The sequence below is a fragment of the Gorilla gorilla genome, chromosome 4, assembly GCF_029281585.2.
Source record: "Gorilla gorilla gorilla isolate KB3781 chromosome 4, NHGRI_mGorGor1-v2.1_pri, whole genome shotgun sequence".
Classification (NCBI taxonomy): Eukaryota; Metazoa; Chordata; class Mammalia; order Primates; family Hominidae; genus Gorilla; species Gorilla gorilla.
In genome coordinates, this window is record NC_073228.2 from 180,215,445 (window position 1) to 180,232,337 (window position 16,893).

The 16,893-nt window shown below is 46.9% G+C and overlaps 1 protein-coding gene across 3 annotated transcripts in view; it reads left to right on the forward strand.

The window, feature by feature from the left end:
- The first annotated feature begins 11,784 nt into the window (after window positions 1-11,784).
- FAF2 (Fas associated factor family member 2) overlaps window positions 11,785-16,893 on the forward strand; it is a 61,879-nt gene continuing 56,770 nt past the window's right edge. Inside the window, exons 1-2 of one of the 3 annotated variants that reach the window (XM_055386317.2) lie at window positions 11,958-12,058; window positions 16,700-16,752. In XM_055386317.2, coding sequence (XP_055242292.1) covers window positions 16,747-16,752 — 6 coding nt within the window. In that variant the 5' untranslated portion in view covers window positions 11,958-12,058; window positions 16,700-16,746. Of the gene's footprint in view, window positions 12,059-16,699; window positions 16,753-16,893 lie in introns of all 3 variants that reach the window. The other 2 variants (XM_004043054.5, XM_019028186.4) reach the window with 2 other exon arrangements.

The following is a 16,893-nucleotide window of genomic DNA, read 5'->3' on the forward strand; positions in this document are numbered from 1 at the left end:
CAGATACGCCAAAGAGAAGCCATACATTCCTTTCTTTAAGTGTAAAGGTGAACGTTCTTGATTTAATAAGGAAAGAAAAAAAATTGTATGCTGAGGTTGCTAAGATCTATGATAGAAACAAATCTATCCATGAAACTGTAAAGAAGGAAAAAGAAATTTGTGCCAGTTTTGCTGTCACACCCCAAACTGCAAAAGTTACACCGCAGTATGTGTTAAGTGCTTAGTTCAGATAGAAAAGGCATTACATTTGTGGGTGGGAGAGATGAACAGAAACAAGCTTCAACTGACAGCATTCAGATTTGGTACTATTCATGGTTTCAGGACCCACTGGGAGTATATATTTAAGTGCATGCCTGTGTGTGTGTGTGTGTGTGTGTGTGTGTGTGTGTGTGTGTGTGTGTGTAGCAATATCAGGCTGGGCGCAGGGGCTCACTCCTGTAAATCCCAGCACTCTGGGAGGCTGAGGCAGGCAGATCACTTGAGGTCAGGAGTTCGAGACCAGCCTGGCCAACATGGTGAAACGCTGTCTCTACTAAAAACTAGCCGGGCCCGCCCCTACTGGGATGTGAGGAGCCCCTCTGCCCGGCCACCACCCCGTCTGGGAGGTGTACCCAACAGCTCATTGAGAACGGGCCGGGATGACAATGGCGGTTTTGTGGAATAGAAAGCGGGGAAAGGTGGGGAAAAGATTGAGAAATCGGATGGTTGCCGTGTCTGTGTAGAAAGAAGTAGACATGGGAGACTTTTCGTTTTGTTCTGTACTAAGAAAAATTCTTCTGCCTTGGGATCCTGTTGATCGGTGACCTTACCCCCAACCCTGTGCTCTCTGAAACATGTGCTGTGTCCACTCAGGGTTAAATGGATTAAGGGCGGTGCAAGATGTGCTTTGTTAAACAGATGCTTGAAGGCAGCATGCTGGTTAAGAGTCATCACCACTCCCTAATCTCAAGTACCCAGGGACACAAACACTGCGGAAGGCCGCAGGGTCCTCTGCCTAGGAAAACCAGAGACCTTTGTTCACTTGTTTATCTGCTGACCTTCCCTCCACTATTGTCCTATGACCCTGCCAAATCCCCCTCTGCGAGAAACACCCACGAATGATCAATAAAAAATAATAATAATTAAAAAAAAAAAAAAAACTAGCTGGGCATGGTGGCGTGCGCCTGTAGTCCTAGCTACCTGGGAGGCTGAGGTGGGAGAATCACTTGAACCCGGGAGGTGGAGGTTGCAGTAAGCTGAGATCACACCATTGCACTCCAGCCTGGGCAACAGAGCAAGACCCTGTCTCAAAAAAGAAACAAAAAACAAAACAAAACAAAAATAAATAAAATCGCAATATCAATATTATTACTGACACTAGGATTATTTAAAACCATTTCAGATTTCTTTGCTTTTCTTTTTGTTCTCAGGATATAACCTATAAGGAATATATAGGTCAGACGTGGTGCCTCATGCCTGTAACCCCAGCACTTTGAGAGGCTGAGGCAGGCAGATCACCTGAAGTCAAGAGTTCAAGACCAGCCTGGCCAACATGGTGAAACCCTGTCCCTACAAAAATACTAAAGTTAGCTGGGCATGATGACAGGCGCCTGTAATCCCAGCTACTCGGGAGGCTGAGGTGGGAGAATCGCTTGAACCCGGGAGACGGAGGTTGCAGTGAGCCAAGATCGCACCATTGCACTCCAGCCTGGGTGACAGTACGAGACTCCGTCTCAAAAAAAAAAAAAAAAGGAATACATAGACATTACCGTATGGCTTTTTGTTTTTGTTTTTTATTTTTTGAGATGGAGTCTCATTCTGTTGCCCAGGCTGGAGTGCAATGGCGCAATCTTGGCTCGCTGCAACCTCCGCTTCCCGGGTTCAAGTGATTCTCTTGCCTCAGCCTCCCGAGTAGCTGGGATTACAGGCATGTGCCACCACGCCTGGCTAATTTTCTCATTTTAGTAGAGATGGGGTTTCACCATGTTGGCCAGGCTGGTCTCAAACTCCTGACCTCAGGTGATTTGCCTGCCTTGGCCTCCCAAAGTGCTGGGGTTACAGCCATGAGCCACCGCGCCCGGCCACATTACTGTGTTTTAAGTTCACTTGAATTTGTTATTTTTGGCTGGGCTCGGTGGCTCACGCTTGTAATCCCAGTACTTTGGCACTTGGAGAGGCTGAGGCAGGTGGATCACCTGAGGTCAGGAGTTCGAAACCAGCCTGGCCAACATGGTGAAACCCTGTCTCTACTAAAAATACAAAAATTAGCCAGGCATGGTGGTGGTGCGCACCTGTAATCCCAGCTACTTGGGAGGCTGAGACAGGAGAATCTCTTGAACCCAGGAGGCAGATTGCAGCGAGCTGAGATCATGCCACTGCACTCTAGCCTGGGTGACAGAATGAGACTCCATCCAAAAAAAAAAAATTTCTTATTTTCTCTGTGGTTGGGTCACTAATTTGATATTTAATATCATAGAGAATATAGCCTGACTCAAAGCTCACATGCTTATACTTTACTGGGGAGAGTGATTTCAGGGAATCAGGCCTGAGGGAACAGGAAAGTGAGGCAAGGAAAACGAGAGGGCTAATTCGAGGGCCTGCCTACTGCTTGGTGCTAAGTGTGTTGGTCAATCTCATGGTCTATTCCCAGAGAGCCAACATGAACGACTGCAACACGAGACAGCTCACCACACAGCAGGAGATGACAAGATGTTATCCGGTGGCTCCTGTCAACAAATCAACTCAAATAAATGAGTCACGCATGGTGGTATTTGCCTGTGGTCTCAGCTACTTGTGAGGCTGACGTCGGAGGATTACTTGAGCCCACGAGTTTAAGACCAACACCGGCAACTTAGGGAGACCCTGCCTGTATACAAAATACAAATAAAAAAAATTGAGAGGGCGTGGTGGCACATACCTGTGGTCCCAACTATTTGGGAGGCTGAAGTGGGAGGACTGCTTGAGTCCCTGAGGTCAGGACTACAGTAAGCCGTGATCACACCATGCACTCCAGCCTAAGAGACAGAATGAGACCCTCTCTCTCTCTTTTTTTTTTTTTTTTTTTGTGAGACAGAGTTTTATTCCTGTCACCCAGGCTGGAGTGCAGTGGCGCAATCACGGCTCACTGCAGCCTTGACCTCTGGGGCTCAAGCGAATCCTCCTGCCTTGGCCTCCTGAGTAGCTGAGACTGTTAATGGTGGAGGAGTTCCAGGTTTTTGGCATCTTGAACAAAGAATTGGACAAAATACACAAAGAAACAAGGAAAGAATGAAGGGATTTACTGAAAATGAAAGTACACTCCACAGTGTGGGAGCGGGCCCAAGCACAGAGGCTCAAGGACCCCATTACAGAATTTTTGGGAGTTTAACTATCCCCTAGAGGATTCCATTGGTTACTTCAGGTACACCCTATGTAAATGGAGAGAATGAAGTAAAGTTACAAAGTTATTTACAGCATATGCCCTATGGAGAGGATATTTCCTGTTACAGCTGAAGTGTAAATCGGCCTTATGTTCCCTGCCTCCAGACCCTATTTTCCTGCCCCAGGACTATCGGCATGTGCCACTGTGCCCAGCTAATGTTTGTATTTTTTGTAGAGAAGAGGTTTCACCATGTTGCCCAGGCTGGTCTTGAACTCCCAGCCTCAAGGAATCCACCCTCCTCAGCCTCCCAAAGTGTTGGGATTATAGGCATGAGCCACCGTGCCCGGCTGAGATACTATCTAAAATAAATAAATAAATATATAAATTCCACTGACAAAGATTGTCTTTTTTTTTTTTTTTTTTTTTTTTTTTGAAACGGAATCTCTCTCTGTTGCCCAGGCTGGAGTGCAGTGGCGTGATCTTGGCTCACTGCAACCTCCACCTCTTGCGTTCAAGCGATTCTCCTGCCTCAGCCTCCCGAGTATTTGGGGCTACAGGCACCCACCACCACACCCGGCTGATTTTTGTGTTTTTATTAGAGATGGAGTTTCATCATGTTGGCCAGACTGGTCTCAAACTCCTGACCTCGGGTGATCTGCCCGCCTCGGCCTGCCAAAGTGCTGGGATTACAGGCGTGAGCCACCACGCCTGGCCAAGGATTGTCTTTTTTAAAAAAGAGAGACTTCATTCCAGTGAACAGTTTGCAAACCAGAGAGATGCATCTTTCAGTGAAAACAAAGGTGCCTTCTGAGAGAACAAAGAGAGGGGTTGTCTTCTACAAAGAAAACTCTGCCCACGTTCTCACTATGGTCCACTTATGCAAATGAGGGATGCAATCTTTGACTGATGCTTGTTGTATTCTGATTTGCCGATACAGGTCATAGTCTACTGATTAGGTCTGTGTCTTGGTCTGTTTGTGTTGCTCTAAAGGAATGCCTAAGACTGCATAATTTATAAAGAACAGACGGTTATTAGGCTCACGGTTCTGCAGGCTGTACAAGAAGCATGGCACCAGCATCTGCCTCTGATGAGGGCCTCAGGAAGTTTCCACTTATGACAAAAGGTGAAGGGGAACAGGTTTGTGCAGATAACATGGAGAGAGAAGAGGCAAGAGAGAGGGGAGGAGGTGCCATGCTCTTTTCAACAATCAGTTATCTTGAGAGCTAAGAGTGAGACCTCCCTCCCTCCCACAAGAACAGCATCAAGTTATTCATGAGGGACCCACCCCCATCGCCCAAGCACCTCCCACATGGCTCCACCTCCAACATAGGGGATCAAACTTCAACATGAGACTCGGTGGAGCCAAACAAACCATATTCAAACAATAGTAGTTCAGGAGGTGAAATGGGATTTTCCAACAGCCGTTATTTCTGGCAGGATGAACAAGGACAGACAGCTATGAAAGTCCCAACATTACATGAGCATGTGGGTTCCTGGGAATGCAGGATACGTGGGTGACCTAGAGTCAGTGAATGGCCGCTTGGCTGTATTTTGAATTCAGGCCCACTTAGCCACTCAGGATCCATCTTGAAGGACTGGCTCTTTCAGGGTTCACACTCCCATCTCTTAATGGCCAAAAATTTGCCCCACGGGCCATTACTTCCCCTGCACTTCTGGGTCACACATGGGTAGGCTCTGCGCTGGTCCATGGTGTCTCCTGCTCCAGTAGCAATAGAAAAGCTCCAGGGCGGGAGTCAAAGCCTGTAGTGCACATGCAAGTGACATGCTGTTGCACTGGGTCTGTGCAAGCTGGTCACCACCGAGGTGGCCAGACAGAATCCATCCAAGTAGAACTGATCAGCACAGAAGTGGCTGGGGGTGCAACAAGTAACCAAGGGCCTTGGAGATAGGTAAGACTGCAAAGATCTCAGGTGAAATGTAAGAGATGTTGGATGCAGTCCCTCCCTTGCACTGCTCACTCCCTCCCGTTATATCCAGTCCCATAGTTCTCCACGACTGTAGGAACAAAATGCCCTCATTCCTTCCAAGAGGGACGGTAGGAGTCCAAACATTCATAAAAATCCCTTTTCATGTAGTAGCCAGCAACAATCTCTACAAAGACTTAAGGTGAGCTAGCTGGTGAAACAAACTAAGCTCTCTGCAGCTGCAACTGGTCCCAAGGCTGTAAGTGATAATCATCATCTCCTTCCTCCATTACTCATTCGGCATTTCCCTCACCCTTGGCTTACTTTGGTTGGCCTGATGCTTTTCCAGCCTGGGCAATCCAGACTTTTATTTTGGAAGGGTCTCAGCCTTTAATTACCTTCCCTTGTCAGGCTGTGGTTGTGGCAATTGCTTGTTTTCCATTATCACTAGGTGTGGAAGTGACAAAAGATGTCCCAGTAAGTCCCCTGAGCCCCAGACACACTCCTGACTCTGTGGTGTATAACAGCAACCCTGGCCCCTCACTGTAAACAGGGGGATTACCCTGCTGGTCTGACAACTCCTCCACTCGCAGGTTTACGGCATGAGGTGTCCAAAGTGTCCAGGTGGTCATTGCAGCAAGCAGTTCAATGGAAACTACACTGTGTCTCTTGGGAAACATGCCCTCCCAACCAGGCAGAGGCTAAGATTGTAGAGACAATTTAAATGCAAATAGGTTATTTAAACCATCTGTAAGTAGGTCTGTTGCTTTTCCTCCCTTTCCCATTCTGCCAGCTCAGGTGTTATTTAAACTTGTTCACAATTCACAAATCACGCAATTTTTTACAAACAGATTTTTTTTTTTTTTTAGAGTCTCGCTCTGTTGCCCAGGCTGGAGTGCAGTTGCGCGATCTTGGCTCACTGCAAGCTCCGCCTCTGATTTACTTTGCTTATTATTTTTTATAGACACAGAGGTCTCACTGTGTTGCCAAGGCTGGTCTTCTGGGCTTAAGCAATCCTCTTGCCCTGGGTGGAATTTTTAAATCCACTTTGGATTAAAATATAAACTGGGTTTGGTGGTGCAGGCCTGTTAGACCAAGCTACTTCAAAGGCTGAGGCACAAAGATCGCTTGAGTTCTGGAGTGTGAGACCAGCCTGGGCAACATGGTGAAACCCCATCTCTACAAAAAATACAAGAATTAGCCTGCTGTGAGCAATCCCATTACTGGGTGTATACCCAAAGGAATATAAATCATTCTGCTATAAACACATATGCACATGTATGTTCATTGCAGCACTATTTATAATACCAAAGACGTGGATGCCCATCAATGATCGAATAAAGAAAATGTGGAACATATACACCATGGAATACTATGCAGCTATAAAAAAGGATGAGATCATGTCTTTTGCAGGGACATGGATGAAGCTGGAAGCCATCATCCTCAGCAAACTAACAGAGGAACAGAAAACCAAACACCACATGTTCTTACTCGTAAACGGGAGTTAAACAATGAGAACATGTAAACACAGGGAGGGGAAAAACACACACGGGGCTTGTCTGGAGGTGGGGGGGAAAGGGGAGTGATAGCATTAGGACAAATACCTAATGTATGCGGGGCTTAAACCTAGAGGATGGGTGGATGGGTGCAGCAAACCACCATGGCACATATATACCTATGTAACAAACCTGCACGTTCTGCACATGTATCCCGGAACATAAAGTAAAATAAAATAAAATAATAAAATAAAAGAATTAGCCTGGTGTGGTGGTGTGTGCCTGCAGTCTCAGCTACTTGGGAGGCTGAGGTGAGAGGATCGCTTGCGCCCTGGAGGTCGAGGCTGCAGTGAGCCATGATCATGCCACTATACTCTGGCCTGAGCAACAGAGCGAGGCCCTGTCTCAAAAAAAAAAAAAAAAAGAAAAGAAAAGAGAAAAGAAAATAAAAGAGAAAAAAAGAAAGAAAGAAAAGAAGGCCAGGCACGGTGGCTCACGCCTATAATACCAGCACTTTGGGAGGCCAAGGCGGGTGGATCACCTGAGGTCAGGAGTTTAAGAGCAGCCTGGCCAACCTGGAGAAGTCCATCTCTACTTAAAAATACAAAAATTAGCCGGGCTTGTTGGCATGTGCCTTTAATCCCAGCTACTTGGGAGGCTGAGGTAGGAGAATCGCTTTAACCTAGGAGGCAGAGGTTGCAGTGGGCCGAGATAGTGCCACTGCACTCCAGCCTGGGTGACAGAGCAAGAATCTGTCTTAAAAAAAAAAAAAAGTAGGCTGGGTGTGGTGGTTCACGCCCGTAATCCCAGCACTTTGGGAGGCCGAGGCAGGCAGATAACGAGGTCAGGAGATGGAGACCATCCTGGCTAATATGGTGAAACCCCGTCTCTACTAAAAATACAAAAAAATTAGCCAGGCGTGGTGGCGGGCGCCTGTAGTCCCAGCTACTTGGGAGGCTGAGGCAGGAGAATGGCGTGAACCCAGGAAGTGGAGCTTGCAGTGAGCCAAGATTGCACCACAGCACTCCAGCCTGGGCTACAAGAGCAAGACTCCGTCTCAAAAAATAAAATAAAATAAAATAAAATAAAATAAAAATAAAAAAAAGAAAAGGCAAGCCAATAACTGGTAACACTTTTCACACTCTTCATCTTGAACTTATCAAAAAAAAGTTTGAGTTTCTTCCCAGGTCTGCTTCTTCCATGGCAAACAGAGGCTATGAGGCTTCTTCCAATTCTGGTTGACTTGCAGAGTAATTTTCTTGAAATTGACACTTTTTTTGAATTGAATTAGTTCACACCTTTTTCTTTTTTTCTTTTTGTGATGGAGTTTCACTCCTGTCTTCCAGGCTGGAGTGCAATGGCGTGATCTTGGCTGACTGCAACCGCCGCCTCCCAGGTTCAAGTGATTCTCCTGCCTCAGCCTCCCAAGTAGCTGGGATTACAGGTGCGGGCCACCATCCCTGGCTAATTTTTGTATTTTTCTTAGAGACGGGGTTTTACCATGTTGTCCAGGCTGGTCTTGAACTCCTGACCTCAGATGATCCACCCACCTCGGCCTTCCAAAGTGCTGAGATGACAGGCATGAGCCACTGTGCCTGGCCAACACCATTTTTAAATGAGGGGATTTCACATGGAAATCCAAATGTGTAGAGTTTTTCTTTTCAAATTAGCATATTTTGCTTTTTAAGGTGTACAATGTGATGTTTTTCAAATAAAATGTATCATGTATGACATGATGTTTTGAAATATGTGTACTTTGTGGAATGGCTAAATCAAGCTGATGAACATATGCATCACCTCACATTTTTTTGGGGGGGTGAGAATGTCTGTGCTCTTAAAAAAAATGGGCAGTTCTGGCAATACATGGAAGCCATCCTCACAGCTAAAAGGCAGAAACCATCTGTTTTTTGTTTTGTTTTGTTTTTGTTTGTTTTTTTGAGACAGGGTCTTGCTCTGTTACCCAGGCTGGAGTGCGGTCATGACTATGGCTCACTGCAACCTCTGCCTCCCGGGTTTAAGTGATCATCCCTTCCTCAGCATCCTAACTAGCTAGAACTGCAGATGCGTACTAACACACTCAGCTAATTTTTTTTTTTTTTTTTGAGACAGAGTCTCGCTCTGTTGCCCAGGCTGGAGTGCAGTGGCACGATCTTGGCTCACCGCAACCTCTGCCTCCCAGGTTCAAGCGATTCTCCTGCCTCGGCCTCCCGAGTAGCTGGGACTACAGGCATCTGCCACCATGCCTGGCTAATTTTTTTTTATTTTTAGTAGAGACAGGGTTTCACTGTGTTAGCCAGGATGGTCTTGATCTCCTGACCTCAAGATCTGCCCGCCTCAGCCTCCCAAAGTGCTGGGATTACACGTGTGAGCCACCGTGCCCGGCCCACACTTGGCTAATTAAAAAAAAAAAAACAATTGGTAGAGGCAGTCTCACTATATTGCCTAGGCTGGTCCCCAACTCCTAGGCTCAAACAATCCTCCCACCTTGGCCTCCCAGAATGCTGGGATTACAGGCATGAACCACCGCGTCTGGCCAAAAACCACCTTTGGACAGGGAATGGACACTCCGGCTTTTCATATTTTGTCCCCACACGGAGGCACATTAAAGTAGAGTTTTAAACAAATGAATTATTTCTTGTAACCTAATCTTTACTGAAAGAAGAAAACAGGGCCAGGCGTGATGGCTCACGTCTGTAATCCCAGCACTTTGGGAGGCCAAGGCGGGCGGATCCCGAGGTCAGGAGATCGTAGACCATCCTGGCTAGTAGACCATCCTGGCTAAGACGGTGATACCCCATCTCTACTAAAAATACAAAAAAAATTAGCCGGGCATGGTGGCAGGCACCTGTAAGCCTCAGCTACTCAGGAGGCTCAGGCAGGAGAATGGCATGAACCCAGGAGGCAGAGCTTGCAGTGAGCCAAGATCGGGCCACTGCACTACAGCCTGGGCGATAGAGCAAGACTCCGTCTCAAAGAAAAGAAAGAAAGAAAGAAAGAAGAAAACAGAAAGATAGACAAAGAAAGTGTAACTTTCTTTGAGGAAGTGAAGAAATATTCAATGGTGTTTCATGTAACTACAAATTAGGTCTGTTGAAAGAATATGTTACCCAGGCTGGAATGCAGTGGTGTGATCACAGCATACAACAGCCTTGAACTCATGGCCTCAAGTGGTCCTCTCACCTCAGCCTCCCGAGTAGCTGGGACTACAGGCATTTGCCACCATGCCTGCTGGCAAGTATGTATCTTAAGTGAGAATTACACAATTCCTGAGGACATCTGACTTTGCCACCCCTCATTTAGTTTATCTGAACCCAACGTTATTGGTGAGATTGAACAACACTGAGTTTCCTTTGAGCTTTGAGCTGCTGTAATAAATTCTCTAGAGTAGCAGCTATCTGCTTCCGATTTTACCTTCGGGGGTTTTTACTTAATTGACATATTATTTATGTATTTATTTATTTATTTTTGAGACGGAGTCTCACTCCGTCGCCCAGGCTGGAGTACAGTGGGGCAATCTCAGTTCACTGCAACCTCCGCCTCCCAGATTCAAGCGATTCTCCTGCCTCAGCCTCCCGAGTAGCTAGGACTACAGGCGTGCGCCACCAACCCTGGCTAATTTTTGTATTTTTAGTAGAGACAGGGTTTCGCCATGTTGGCCAGGCCAGTTTCGAACTCCTGACCTCAAGTGATCCGCCCGCCTCGGCTACCCAAAGCGCTGGGACTACAGGCGTGAGCGACAGAGCCCGGCCGACACCATTTTTAAACGGAAAGATTTCATATGCAGATCCAAATTTGCAGGGTTTTTGTTTTGTTTTGTTTTTCCAATTAGCACTTTTTTGGGGTTGTGTTTTAGGGCGTACCATATGCTGTTTTTCCAGGACGTCGTGGTTTGTGCAGACCTGGTAAGACCTGATAAAGTCCTGAAAGAAGTAGCCAAAATTTCATGTACTCTTCACAGAACCAGCTCTCAAAGCCTTTTCTGTCTCACCGGATCAACCCTGCAAGGGGACGAGGGTGGGGCGCAGGCGGCGGAGAGCCTTGCTGGGAATCACACAGGTGGTCGTGGAAAAGCGTGTACCAGACCCAGGCCTCTCTGGAAGGTGGGCAGAGGAGGCGTTCGGCGGGAGAGGTGGAAATGAAAACGGGAAATCTAAAGAGAGGTGGCGGACTAGAAGGGGCAAGGGACGTGCAGAGGAAGATAGAGATTGAGGGGTGGTGATAGGGTAGTGTAAGCAGCAGAAGGGAAGGGCAGGGGACTGCCTCGAGGAGAAGGGGCAGCGGCAGCACGTCAGGGGCTTTTGGGGAATCTTATTCAACAAATGGCAAAATGGAGCCCAAGTGGTTTGCCCAAGGATGTCCAGCAGTTGGCAAGGTGGCAACTAGAACCCGCGTCTCCTAATCCCGGTCCAGGGATCTTTCCTCGCCTGTCACAGAGACAAGGGGCCAGTGCAGCGCTAGTGCGGAGAGACAAGGCTCCAGGCACGGAAAAGCAGATGCCAGGCCGGGGCTCCAGCGCCGCAGTCACGGCGGTGGACGGCAAGCTGTGCGGACGACTGGGGGCGCCATGAATCGTCGAGGATCCGGGGAGCCGAGTCCAGACCTTCCTAGCAAGTGACCCCGAAGCGGCAATGGAACGGTGGCCGAAGTCTGCCCACAGCTTCCGCTTCGAAGGCGGCGTCGGAAATGCCGCGCCAGTATCCAGAGCCCTTCGGAACCTCCCGAGAGATGGTCAGGAGCTTTTGGAAACTTTAGGTCAGGGGCCAGCGATCAAAAGGCTGCTATTTCGGAACGGCTGCATCTCCCGAGAAACCTCCAAGAGTATCTGAGGTTGCCGGAAAATGGTTGGAGAGCCGCCGAAATCAGCCGAATGCCATTCGGGATGCTCCGGAGCTTCTCGAGGCACATTCGGGCCCTCTCGGCTCTGCAAGACTGCACTGGAATCTTAGGTCTCCTTTCGTCGCCTAATCTTAGCAGATCCTTTCGTCGCCTAAATGGTAAGAGCGACTTGTACCGACAGTCCCTCGGCAATTTCCGGAGGTGTTCGGGATAGGCCCGAGCGTGGCGCCCTCTGGCGGCGGCCAGAGGTTGGGGGGTGGGGGGCGGGAGGTTAGTGGGCCAGCGCGCGCAGACGCAGTTGCGCGCCGGCGGCCGTTCAGACCGGATGTGGTTGTGGCTGAGGTCAGTTCCGGCGGGTGACGGTGCGGACGGGTCAGGAGCGTAGAGGCGGCGGCAAAATGGCGGCGCCTGAGGAGCGGGATCTAACCCAGGAGCAGACAGAGAAGCTGCTGCAGTTTCAGGTAGCAGCGAGTACTCGGTGCAGCAAATGCCTCCGTGGGATGGGGAGTAGGCCCCTAGAGGAGTTCAGAACCCTCCTCAGATTGGGTTCAGATCCTTCTCAGACCAGCAGGCCGGCCCCCTCCCCCCAGACTCCTACTGCCCTGATTCCCCCGGCCCCCAAGCCTCTGTTGGACTCTAGCCTTCCAGCCATCGCTGCGGCCAGACCCGCCTCGTCTGTACCTCTGTGCCCTCAGCGTGTCAGCTTCCCTGGTTTGCCTTAGCGGCGTCAGTCCTCAGCCATCCTTCCCAGCCCGGTTATCGGTCGGACCCTCTCCGCCCAACGAGTCTATATCTGCCGGAGAAGCTTAGTCCCCACCGCGGAGTTGGCGTCATTTCGGGTCTCTGACAGGAAAATCTCCTGCCAGCATCCCATGCCATTTCCACATACACTCCCACAAACTGGGGCCTCTTGGATACCAGGTTTCGTGTTGGGGGTTCCGGTCGGGGAGGAGGCACCTACACACAGATCTGGTCCCCCCCTAGAGGTGTGGGAGGACACCAAGTGAGGAAACAATGCAAGATGATAAGTGTCATCAGTGGTCTGTCGGGATTTATTACTTTTGGCTTATTCTTGGATTCCTGTGCTTGACTATGCTTGAGGAGGGTGGTAACTTGCAGAAATGTTATGTTAATACAAGATGTTGTATTAAGAACATTTGCCACTAATCACTTACCCCTGAGCTGGAGAATGGTTGGAGGATACCACTAGGGTGGGTAACCTTGGCACTTTGTTACCAGTTTCCTTATCTCTGAAAGGACTGTCTTAAAAATGTCTACCCCCAGGCTAGGCGCAGTGGCTCACGCCTGTAATCCCAGCACTTTGGGAGGCCAAGGCCGGCAGATCACGAGGTCAGGAGTTCGAGACCAGTCTGGCCAATATGGTGAAACCCCATCTCTACTAAAAATACAAATATTAGCCGGGCGTGGTGATGCACGCCTGTGGTCCCAGCTACTCGGGAGGCTAAGGCAGGAGACTCGCTTGAACCCGGGAGGCGGAGGTTGCAGTGAGCCGAGATCGTGCCACTGCGCTCCAGCCTGGGCAACAAGAGTGAAACTCCGTCTCGGAAAAAAAAAAAAAAAAATCTACCTCCTGAGGATGTTCTGGAGATCAAATGGACATATGGATGTTAGAAGGGCCTTGTAGACTGCAAAATGCCCCCAAATAGTATTTTCTGCTATTAATTTGACTTAGGATAGACCTAAAGTTATTGATACACTTATTTCCTTATATAAAATGTGTAAATATTCATTTATTCAACTATATTTATGAAGAACCTTAGTGCGCAGCGCTGCTGGGTAGAATCCCACTTAATATTTCAGATGTAAGTACTTTGTAAACACTTAGCATACTTAACCTCATTTAATACAGCAACCCTATGAGGTTCATACTGTTACAGTCCCTGATTTACAGATGAAGGGTATCAGGACTAAGAAATAAAATGCTTAGGTTACACAGCTAGAAAATGATGGTGTCAGATTTAAAGCTATGTCCGTCTTCCAGAACCCTTCCCAGGCTTCTGAATTCTGTCTTGTGCAACTTATATTTCAGTGTACAGTTGAGTGTGGAATGCAAATGCTGAGAAAATAAATATTTTTTTGGCGAGTTCTCACTTTTTTGCAATTTCCTTGAATAGACTTCACTATAATAAATTTTGAAGTGGTTATTTTTTCCCCTCTTAAATTGAGCAGTGTGTTGGAAGTGTATAAATGGAAAAATGCTGTCATAGATGTAATTGACATTTGATTGGAATTTTTGGTAGAGAAATTGAATTGATGACCCAGCAAATTATTATTAGAGAATGAGTTAAACAGACAACCAGCTTACACTTCCAGGTAGACCACCAATTTCAGAGTGTTGTTTAACTTTGGCAGACCATTTTACCCCTTAGAACTCTTCAGGGGTAAGCTAACATGTGGTTTAAGTGCAATGAAATAATGTGAGTTACAAATTATGGTATATTTAGTCTCATACTGGAAGAGCATGAATATAAATCTATGATAGCATTTCTGAAGTAAAGTGCATAGGAACCTCCATTTTATCTTCTGTGGAGATCTTTTTTTTTTTTTGAGACGGAGTTTCGCTCTTGTTGCCCAGGCTGGAGTGCAGTGGCACGATCTCGGCTCACTGCAACCTCCGCCTTCCAGTTTCAAGCGATTCTCCTGCCTCAGCCTCTCGAGTAGCTGGGACTACAGGCACGCGCCACCACATCCAGCGAATTTTTTGTATTTTTGGTAGAGACGGGGTTTCACTGTGTTGGCCAGGATGGTCTCCATTTCTTGACCTCGTGATCCGCCCTCCTCGGCTGGGATTACAGGCGTGAGCCGCCGCGCCCGGCCAAACCTGTGGAGATCTTTATTAGAAGAGAGGTGGGTAGCAGGTTCGAGCTGTATTAAGATTGCCTTATGAAATTGGATTTATTGAGGGAAATGCATCTTTCATTTTTCTATTCTATAAGCAATCGCTGGATCAGATTCATTATCCAGACTGCCATTAAACAAACATTTGTTGAAACTTACTAGATGCCAAGCATTATACCAAGCAGCAGTTGATGTACATTAACTCTTTTTTTAAGAAAAATATTTTAGACCATGTGTGGTGGCTCATGCTTGTAATCCCAGCACTTTGGGAGGCGGAGGCAGGTGGATCACCTGAGATCAGGAGTTCAAGACCAGCCTGGCCAACATGGCAAAACCTCGTCTCTACTAAAAATACAAAAATTAGCCAGGCATGGTGGCATGTGCCTGTAATCCCAGCTGCTAGCGGGGCTGAGGCAGGAGGCTTGCTTGAACCCGGGAGGTGGAGGTTGCAGTGAGCCAAGATCGTGCCACTGCACTCCAGCCTGGGCAACAGAGCGGGACTCTGTCTCAAAAACAAAATTTTTTTTAAAGTAGAGACGGGAGTCTTGCTATGTTGTCCAGGCTGCTCTCAAACTCCTGCCTCAGAGGCTGAGATTACAGTGTTGAGATGAGTTGCCTCAGTGTTGAGATTACAGATGTGAGCCACCACACCTGGCCCCTTAACTCTTTTAAACCTTCTAATGTAACAGTGTAAAGGGTTCATCTTGTTCATTTTAATAATGAAGAAACAGGTTCTGAGAGGTCAAATAGCTTTCACAAGTAGTAAGTGGTAGAGATTTAGAAATAATTTATATCCACAACCATCTTCTGTGTAACTTAATGGAGAAGTCAAGTACACACATGAATAATGGGTATGCGATATATATAGATATATATATATATACACGTGTATATATGTATATCGTATATATACATATATATACGTGTGTGTGTACATATATATATATATATATATATATATATATATATATATCTTTTTTTTTTTTTTTGAGACAACATATCTCTGTCGCCCAGGCTGAAGTGCAGTGGCGTGATCATAGTTCATTGCAACCTCAAACTCCTGGGCTCAAGTGATCCTCCCACCTCAGCCTCCTAAGTGGCTAGGACTAGAAGTGCATGGCTAATTTTTGTCTGTTTGTTTTTGAGACAGAGGCTTGCTCTATTGCCCAGGATGGGGTGCAGTGATGCGATCTCGGCTCACTGTAGCCTCTGCCTCCCAGGTTTAAGCTATTCTCTTGCCTCAGCCTCCTGAGTAGCTGGGATTACAAGTGCCTGCCACCATGCCTGGCTACTTTTTGTATTTTTAGTAGAGACAGGGTTTCGCCATGCTGGCCAGGCTGGTCTCGAACTCCTGACCTCAGGTGATCCACCTGCCTCGGCCTCCCAAAGTGCTCGGATTACAGGCATGAGCCACCGGACCTGGCCAGCAGGTAACATTTATTAAGTATCTACTATGCCTTAGGCATGGTGTTAATGTATAACTATTATGTTTAATCCTTACAGCAGTTTATAAAGTACCGTAGGTGGTATGCATAAGGAAACAGATCTATTGATGTATTTACTCAAGGTGATTAAGCTACTAGGTAGTGGAATTCTAGTGGGTCTAGATCTGGACTTGATGGCTGAGTTCTTACTAATATACCTTGCTACTTTGGAAGAGGAATAGAATTTCAACAGGTGTTGGGCAGAATATTCAAAGCTAAAGAAATAGCTTGCACAAGGTAGGGAGATGGGAAAGTGAAGTGTCTGTGGTGATGAACTGAAGAGTATTGAAAGTGGACAATAAGACTAGAAAGGTAAATTAAAGCCAGATTTTGGAGGCCTTTCAAAGCTGTTCACAATGTTTAAACTTTAATCTGTAGATGAGGGGAGCCATCAAAGGATTTTTCAACTAGGGAGTGACACTAGGTTTCAGGTTTGCTTCGTTAGCAGTATGGAGTATGTGTTTGGAATCTCCACAGGGGTCAGGACAGAACAGGATGACACTGCTAGGAGTTGGTTCTCAATATGTTTCTTCATTTGGTATATTGAAATCAGTAAAAGTAAAATATTTTGGAAATCTCAGGTTTCCTGTATTTCATTTTTTTTATGACGTTATTTGGTTAGAACTCCCCAAGGCATTTTATTTAATATCATGTTTCTCAGCCCATTTGATGTCTTCCAGGATTTTTCTACAGTTCTCCACTTCTGTTTATTTTGGAACCAGTTGAATATGAATAACTATTGCAGACAATTGTTTTCAGCTATTTCAGATGGGAAAGAATAAGGACATAGGTTTTAAGGAGAGCTAATGCAGGTATGTGGAAGGTTACTTTTATTGGTGTTCATTTTCCCAAATTTCCAAATATAGCAGACTCTCCTAGTGTCTTGGTTTACTGCCTCTAGGTTGCTGTTTGAACAGCTGGAGAAGGATGACATGGACAGAGAGAAGGGGGAA